The following is a 9,318-nucleotide window of genomic DNA, read 5'->3' on the forward strand; positions in this document are numbered from 1 at the left end:
TGATAGACACATAAAAACCTTGTATCACAAAATGTGTGTGCTTTCACACATGACTGAAAAGGGCCTCAGTCCTGGAGTCTTTCTAAGATTCAAATAATAAATTTAGTGAGACATAACCTCTTGCTAAAAAACAACTACGTTACTTCAGAGGGAGCCGTTTCTCACAATGTTGTATAATATCAACAGCTCTCCATTGCTCATTACAAAGTAAGTTTTTATGCCAACAATTATTTTGAGTAACTACCAAAAGTGCCAAGTTCATGCAACGTCATATTGACGTATTTATTTGTTCAACTGTTCTATGTGCTTTTGTCTAATCCATTAATTTACCAGCTATTTAAAGTGCATTATACTACTTTAATGCCGACCCCGGGTTTGGATTGGAAGAGATGTAGTTTTTATTGACTCCTGCAAGTACTGCAAGTGGCGTTTACGATTCTGAGAGTGATTGCACCCAAAAGTTATTTTGTGAACTATTTTGTTAACAATGTATCATGCGTTGCAAGTTTTAATTTAGAATTCTCTCATCATGGATCTACTTTTAAAATACTGGAGATTTTAAAACCAAGTTTAGAACGAGATGCAGACTTCAGGCCCGAAGCATACACACGTGTGCAACAAAAAGGTTGTTCTTTTTTCTTTCTTGCAGTAGTCTCTTGCAACTTCTAAGTTCAACCAGGTAATTTTAGTCAAAATGTTTACGGATTTGTTATTGTATGCATAAAAATTATGCCAAGACACACCAAGTGAGAATACTGGTCTTTTAACAAGTGTCCAGCAGTCGATTCCACGTTAGGATTAATCCTATCTCGAGTCAGAACGGCCTAACTTTAGAACGGGTTCAATGCGTCCTAACGTCTTTGCATATACGGAACTTATTTGGTCCTAAGTCCTAAGATTAATCCTAAGTTAGGAAGAGTTTGGTTAAATGGAAGGCTTCAGCCAATTTCACGCTAGGATTAATCCTATCTCGAGCCAGGACGAGTTTTTCTTCCTAACTTAGGATGTGTTCAATGCGTCCTAACATTTTTGCATACGGAACTTAACTGGTCCCAAGTCCTATAACACTAATCCAAGTTTGGAAGAGTTTGGTGAAATCGACGGCAGCGCCATTAAGTGGTCACGGCATTGCTCCGCATTGACCCGGTGTAAGCCAAGCCGAAGGGTAGGCATTTAAATAATACTCTTGTTGTGACAAACCCGGACTTAAAGCTTATATAGGATAACAATCCTAGTTCACACGAATGCCCTTAAGGGTTGAAGTCGCATCTGATCTCACTAAGAGTAGACTACCTTTGGGTTCGCACTGAGTCATAGGTTGTGGCGAGTTGGTGGGTGTTGCTGCTTGCTAAAGCATTGTCAGTGTTTACGATCGGTTCTGGTTGTTTTAAATGGTGTTCATTGTTATGGGAGTGAGGCATTGCATGGTGAGGTATTAATTTAGTTTGCGGTAACACCATGGAGGTAGAAATGTGTGTATCTACTTGCCAGGTAGACTTGGTTCTTTAGAGAACTGCCTGCTTTATATTCTACTACCGCGGAGTAGGTTTTCGGAATTTTGGAGTGGAAGACTTCTCAGTTCTGAAAAGAAATGTCCTGCTTTTTAACAACCACCTGGGCGGATGGTAGATAATCGGCTGGGACTACTAGCTTTGTGGATTGTTATTTTCACTACTGCGGAGTGAGTTATTAATTGGTTTCGACGTTTCGACTAGCTCAAAGAGTCATCGTCAGGAGGAGACGAACAACTTAAAACCATAAAGGGTTATTCTGAAGTTTATCAAGAACAAGATATTGGAGTAACAAAAGGCTTCGGTGAAGAATTGCTTCTGGAACCGGTATTTTTGACAGCAGTCACAATGGATTATGTGTGGGTTTTGTTTTGGAGTTTAGCGGTTCCGGTAATTGCCTACATCACGGTGAACCTCGCCACCCGGGACCCCGCGCCGATGTACGGCATCTACGCCGTCCCGGGAAGGTGGTTCTCGCTGAAATACTACACGATGAAAGTAATGTTGGCTCTGGTGAGACGCAAGAGGATGCAAGAGTCAGAGGGGATGGACGGGGATTCGAACCCGGCACTGAGGCGAGTGCGTGAACTCGAAGTCTACTGTGGAATTGGAGACGATCCAAACGTAGGTTAAAGGCAAAGTATACCTTTGTTTTTGGACCGTTCGATTGTTTTAATACATTATAAATGTAAATACTAAAACTAGCATGTGGACGCTTTATTTGAGATATCGCCGAAGCCAGAGCGAATTATGTGTATGCAGAAGAATAACCCAAATCCATGATACGAAAACACAATCCGAGAAGTATTGATGCATTAATGTTTTTATCAATTCCTTTATTTGATTGAAACTTTAGATTTATTAAAACCACTCATCTTCTTATGGCTAAATTGCTACAAAGTTTACGCATTTTACAAAAACAACGATGTACATTAATAATTTAAGGGAAGCTTTCAACACTCATTACATGTATCTTCAAACCGTGTTAGTTTAATGAAAATCTGTGGACATTGTGTTTCGAGACCTACAAAAAGTACCCTTGATTTAGAACCTTTGACTGTTTATTTTGTAATTTTATGTTCTAATTTCTGTCCCCACCATGTAGGGTCACAACTCGTTCTACGTGAACGGCTCTGATCTGACCGGGGCGACTCGACTGATCGCACGGGTCGCCATCAGGCCCGATGCCCGGCGGGACGTTTGGTTCATCTTAAGACTACCAGGCCGTGGTGACTTGGTGCTCCCACGGCACCCTCACTGCACTGTCTCTGGTGTCACGGGCCAGGGGTTCAATGGGGCGGGTCTTGAATGCTCGGTCATTGAACCCCTGAGTAAATGGAAGATTGACTTCAATGGATACTGTCGGTAACTAGTCCCGAAATAGTTGATATCGATTAAAAAGGAGCAAAAATAATTAAATTACCCAAACCTACACTGTGAAAGGGGTAACCCTGTTTCAGCCCTAGGAGTAGGTGGCCACGGCCTCTGGAACATTTAATTGTAGCCCACACCTTGAAGTGGCCTTCAGGCCTCGTGTGTCAGGCGACTTGCATAAAAAAAAAAAAAAAAGTACGAATGTTTCAAAGGAGTAGTGTTTGGTTCAAATATTGTTTTGGCTCTTTGAATCTTTGAAGAAAAATAAGGCCTACAGAGCTTTGTATAACTTTCAGGATATTTAAAGACACTGGACACTATCGGTAATAATTCTAAAAGACCGTTCTTCTCACTTGGTGTATCTCAACATTATTATGCATAAAATAACAAACCTGTGAAAGTTTGAGCTCAATCGGCCATCGAAGTTGCGAGATAATAAAAAGAAAAATTATATAAGGTCTCGAAATCAAATTCGGGAACATTCATTCTTTCTCAAACAATACTCCACTTCAGAGGGAGCCGTTTCTCACAATGTTTTATACTACCAACTTCTCCCCATTACTCGTTACAAGTAAGGTTTTATGCTCATACTTATTTTAAAAGTTCTGGACACTATTGGTTATAACTAAAAAATACATGTTCGCATAACAACTTATTTTGTATATAATTACCAAAAGGTATACCCTTTCTTGTCAAGTATGGGCATGTGGACATGTAACTCCTCTCTTAATTTTTTATATTTTTAGTTTGAGTATTTTATTTGCATAATTTATTTAGCTTAGCAAATTTGAGGGAATGTTACAACAATTGTATAAGTCTTTATACGGATGTTTTGTGAAAGGTCATACTCGTGTTTTGAATTCCTTTCGTATTGGTTTGTGTCCCAATTGCTAAATTTCTGTAACGATTTTGATGATTTCTTTTTTATAACAAAAGGGGTGGAATACGAAAAGACTGGAGTGAAGTGGACAACCGACCATTGGTGCACGTCAAGTGTTCCTTTACGTGAGTTATTTTCATTTAGTAAAAGAAGGCACACATGGTATTTAAGTTTCTGTTTTACTTGAACAGTAATTTAAATAATACACCACAAAACACATAATAAAGCAAACGGGGTTTCCACAGAGATCTTTGTTTACTGAAGTCAACAATACTTTTGATCAATACAGATGGACTGCATCGACTACTTTCTACGACTTTGCCACCGATGTGCACCCGAGCCTTGCTGCCGAAAATATCGCCAAGGAAAAGTGGTCGAAACAGCTCTTCCAAAACCTCAAATCGTAAGTGTAGTAGAAACAAAAAAAACGGAAAAATAAGAATCCAATCCCTATAATGTACTGTTAACAACAGTATTTTACAATACAAACTAACTGACTTATATTCACCTGGAAATATATATATATTTTTTCTTCAAACATAAGAGTATGTTAATGAACAATAAAATAATGTTTGGAGTAATTGTTTGTCACAATTTTATGTTTAAAAAATAGATAAAGTTGTTTGGGGTGACTTTGCCTACCCCTTCTGTAAAAGAAAATCCAATCTCTAGATGTGTTTAAAAAATATTAAAATAATAAAAATTATTTGAATTAAAAATATCGCGTATGAACTTTATTGATTGAACTGTTTTTACAACTCCATTTGTATTTGTATACCTTTCAGTATGGAGCAAGGCCACTTCGAACAGTTTGGTACAATCGAGGGCGTGGTCCAAGTTGATGATGGGGAGGAACAGGGCGTGGTCCTTACAGGCGTAAAAGACAGATCGTCCGGTAGGTCTTATATATAACTATCGCCTCTTCGTGATTTAGGAACACAAAGTATCAGTGGGCACTTACACAATGTAAACTCTTTAGTTCAACGTATGATGTCTTGATGATGATGAACTTTCGTGTTAGGGAATTTCTGACAAGATAGTTTTTGTTTACTTCTCAGGTCCGCGAAGGTGGACGGACTTACATAGCTACATCTTAAACTTCATTGTTCTTGAGGTAAGAATTTGAACAAAAAGACACACTAGAATATCAAGTGGGAACAAATTAAAAGGAAGACATCAAAATACGAAACAAAAACAGCAGAAACAAATGTATGTTTTTTTTCGGCTAATTTCGGCAAGAAATGAGTGTTTTACTATATAGGCTAATTTCAGCAAGGAATTAATTGAGTTTTATTACGCACCGTCAAATTCATGTTTATCCCCATTGGTTCATTTTTATTAAGCTACCATTGTATTTATTAGTTCGTTGCGTGCCCGAGGACTAAGTTTCGTTCTCGTTAGGAACGGTTCGTTTCAGTCTATAAATTTCATATAAACGATCTAGACTACATTTTTCAATATTCCTAATGTGTGAATATTCTTCAGGTGAATGTCTAATTTACAATATTAATACATTAAATAGTTAGGCCGTAGCCTCTTGCGGTTTGATTTTGCGAAATTCAAAGGTATTGGTGACTTGCTTAATTTAAATTATTGTATTTGACCAGCAAATGCTAAACTGTTCCGGTGAATTTGGATTTCCCATTTGCCGATATAAAATGCCAACTCAACGGCGCTTTCATTCTCAAACGAATTGAATGAGCCGCTGTTATGTTGTTCAAAATAAAACACAACAACAACCCATTATCGAATTTCTACGTTTCAGAATATATTTGATAATGAATCCTCTATTATAGTTTTTACCGTTCTTGACCCCTTGTGGTTTATTACTTGATACTTCTTAATTTAGTTTTATTTGTTCAAACAGAATGGCACGTGTATTCAGATTGGAGCCTTTTGTTTTCCCGGTCGAGTTTCAAAGTAAGTAGACCCACTGTTTCATTTTGGGGGCACTCAACGATTTAAAATAAATGCAAAAACGTAAAGGAATATGCTTTATTAGAAATGTATGATACACAACAACTTCATAAAAGATTGTTACAGAAGACTGGTAGAAATATTAATCCATTTGAAGATAAGTGTTTTTGAGAAAAATTAAACTTTTTAACTTTTGTTATATGTATTGTTTTGGAGGCAGTCACTAACAGAAATACAAAAACCGCGTTTAACTGCCGTTAAACACATTTGGACACTTTCGGAACAGGACAAAAAAAAGTTCACAGATTTACAATTAACCGACAGGGTTTACAGGGGGTAATGTTGAATAACTTCTCTTGAAATAATATTCCATGAAATGCTTTACTTTTTGAGAAAACATTAAAACGATTATCAATTCTGTCATAACACGGCGAAACGTGCGGAAACAAGGGTGGGTTTTCCCATAATTTTTTCCCGACTACGATGACCGATTGAGCCTAAATTTTCACAGGATTGTTATTTTATATATAAGTTACGATACACGACAACTCACTTGCCTTGGCTAAAATTACAACAGCTTTCGATAGTAAAAATAATTTTTTGAAATCATAAGTTTTTATGCCCCAAAATCTGAATCTGAAAATCGTTAATAGCAGTAACGTATCTTAAGCTGTGTATTCCAATTACGGGTTATAACTAGTCCTGCGTCGACAATAACCGCTCTGGATGTTCGGTAATATCCATAAAAAAAATAAAAATAAAAAAAACTTAAAAAAACGCGAGGACCTCTTAAAATTAAATTTTCGCTTTATAGTTTTATTATACACATCTACATTTTTATAAGATTGAAACGATCGAGTGGATAAAAAAAAAATAAAAGGAGAAATTGTCCCTTAATGGCAGTGGACACTATTGGTAGTTACTCAAAATAGTTATCAGCATAAAACATTACTTGGTAACGAGTAATGGGGAGAGGTTGGTAGTATAAAACACTGTGAGAAACGGCTCCCTCTGAAGTGACGTAGTTTTTGAGAAAGACGTTATTTTTCACGAACTTAATTTCGAGACCTCAAGTTTAGAATTTGAGGTCTCGAAATCAAGCATCTGAAAGCACACAACTTCGTGTGACAAGGCTACTTTTTCTTTCATAGTAATCTCGCAACTCCGACGTCCAATCAAGCTCAAATTTTCACAGGTTTGTTATTTTATGCATATGTTGAGATACACCAGGTGAGAAGACTGGTCTTTGACAATTACCAAAATGTCCAATGTCTTTAAAAGGAATTAAGCTTTATCAGAAAAATGATACCCCTAATGTAAAAAACTACAGAAACATACATGCAAGCTGCTTTAAAGTCCTCGTTTCGGATTTGTTTCGGAATCAACTGTCTTGTTATTACTTTTAATATGATGGATTTTCGTTGCAGCTTGACTACTGGGTTTATAATCCACCCATCTGGAGAGGTCATCCCAGCCATACATGTCGATCTACCATTGGCTGATTTGATGGAACAAACGGAAGATCCACCAATGAAATTTGCTTTTAGTATGCAGCCACTTGGTAAGTTTCAAAACTTTCGAACTGTGTCTTTTCTTGTTGTCCAAACAAAGCATTGCATCTTAAAGGCATGGACACCTTTGGTGATTGTCAAAGACCAGTCTTCTGACTTGGTGTATCTCAAGATTATGCATAAAATAACAAACTGTTGTAACTAGTTCTTATAAAGTTTTACCATTTCTTCTTTTGTCGTGTAAAGTTGGAGACAGATTATCAGTGGAAGTGACAATTGATGACGTAATGTTTTTCAACATGGACAGAGACTGGAGTGTACAAATCCGCGAGGGACTGAGCGAGTTTAATGTGAACGGCGTCCGTGGGCTGGGCGTGTGTGAAATTCTAAAGAGGTTTGGATTGTCTTTATACTTTTTACACGCAAGTTAAAACGGGGGAGGGGTATGCAAGTTTTTAAGTATTTAAAGGGGCAATTGCTAACAAAAAAAGCAAAAAAATAGCCCAAAAAAGCAAAATCCTGTCACTTCAAGGTACCCACCCCCTCACTTCAAGGTAAATCCCCACCCCCTTAAAAAATAAATAAACCAAAAATAAATATGTTTATACACATGTATATAAAAAAACATACCTCAGTGTGTTTCTTGACATTAAATCACACCCCAACCATTCTAACCACGTTTAAAAGCCCCAAACTTAAAAATAATACAGCTTGCTTCATGGGGCACAAAGGCAATGACCAGCAGATGAAGGCAATTAATTGCCTGTTGCCCCCTTGAAGTATCACGCCTGAAAGTCTATGGGAAACTTTTGGAGGGACACCAAGGCCATAGAGGGCCTGGTTTACATGTACCATTGGTCTTAACCCAGCTCACAATTCATATTTTGTTTCACAACCTACATGTAGATACCAAGGAAGCTGTCCTGTTCCTGAAAATTATGACACGCCTACTTGAAGCACCATGGCAACAATCATGGTACCAAGGAGACATGGTCAGGATCACCACATAGTGGACCATAGATGAAATGGGTACCATACAGGGTTTGCCCCCAACTATTTTTTAAAGACGAGCCAGCGGGACAAGTTACCTTGTCATTTCACTCGTCGTTCAGCTTTTCCACTTGTCCATAAGTCATTTTAAATAGCAGGAATGTGAGTACTATCCAGGAAAAAATAAAGAGGGAAAAGAGAAAACTTGGCAAGAAAAACAGAGGAAAAGATAATATTCCTATACTTTTGTACACAGAAAGTGAAAAAAAAAAATATGACAATCAAAACCCTAAAGAGGAAATCAGTCGGAAGTCTCACATGCCTGAAAAGGGATGTTTTTCAACACTGAACTAGCCAGTCGGGCGACTTTGATCCTTTGATGAAAAAGGAAGTGAACATTTTGTCAATTTCTCTACAAATTAATGACCATAAAAACTTAACAGATGTCACATTTGCTTGGGATAAATAATCTTACTAATACACCGATATGTGTAAGCATTGTTTACTTGGTACTTTCCTGAGTTCTGTGAAGAGAAATGCCACATAATCTCTGTTTAAAGGAAGTGTATTAAAATTTGTTTATGCATGAATAAAAACTCGAAGACGAGCCATAAATAAATGGTTTTGATAAAAAAGTAAAAACAATTTTTTAATTAACAAACCTTTTCTCAATTCAATATTTTAAATACTCTGTAATTAAACTATTATTTTGTAAAATATACAATTATTTTGTAATGAATTTTCATTAAAAAATTAAACAAAATAAAATGGACGGCTTCATCGGAGACAGTGCCACAAGACAAATGTGTCCATCAAACTCAAACTTTGTAATTAAACTGTTATAATATACACATTTTGTATAGAAACTAAAAAGCTTAGGCATGCGCTAATTAACGCAGAAGGCAACGGATACTTACCAAAATATTCAATGTACAATCTATCAGCACTAACTTATAGCACATGCGCGTATGCTCACACTGAGCGTCAATGCATATTTTGACCCTTTGCAAAACGAAGCAAAAGGACGCAGAAGGAATTGAAATTTCACCCTGCAAAATACAGGTTTTATATCATTATTTGGCTTTGGGAATAAAACAGTAGTGACCCTGTCTTTAGTCGGCTGTTTCAAACATTG

The 9,318-nt window shown here is 37.0% G+C and overlaps 1 protein-coding gene across 1 annotated transcript; it reads left to right on the plus strand.

Annotated features, from left to right (window-relative positions):
- Positions 1 to 1,586: 1,586 nt before the first annotated feature.
- Positions 1,587 to 8,401, plus strand: LOC117300307. The gene is made up of 10 exons (XM_033784047.1): positions 1,587 to 2,135; positions 2,617 to 2,876; positions 3,822 to 3,890; positions 4,055 to 4,168; positions 4,551 to 4,660; positions 4,824 to 4,879; positions 5,633 to 5,685; positions 7,110 to 7,243; positions 7,440 to 7,587; positions 8,100 to 8,401. The coding sequence occupies exons 1-10, from the start codon at positions 1,860 to 1,862 to the stop codon at positions 8,146 to 8,148; spliced, it is 1,269 nt and encodes a 422-aa protein (XP_033639938.1). The 5' UTR covers positions 1,587 to 1,859; the 3' UTR covers positions 8,149 to 8,401.
- Positions 8,402 to 9,318: the final 917 nt, after the last annotated feature.

Source organism: Asterias rubens, chromosome 15 (assembly GCF_902459465.1).
Source record: "Asterias rubens chromosome 15, eAstRub1.3, whole genome shotgun sequence".
Classification (NCBI taxonomy): domain Eukaryota; kingdom Metazoa; phylum Echinodermata; class Asteroidea; order Forcipulatida; family Asteriidae; genus Asterias; species Asterias rubens.

Coding starts and splice junctions, on each gene's coding strand:
- LOC117300307 (XM_033784047.1), top strand. CDS start 1,860: ATGGATTATGTGTGGGTTTTGTTTTGGAGTTTAGCGGTTCCGGTAATT. Junction 2,136..2,616: donor GAATTGGAGACGATCCAAAC/GTAGGTTAAAGG, acceptor CCCACCATGTAG/GGTCACAACTCGTTCTACGT. Junction 4,880..5,632: donor TAAACTTCATTGTTCTTGAG/GTAAGAATTTGA, acceptor TTGTTCAAACAG/AATGGCACGTGTATTCAGAT.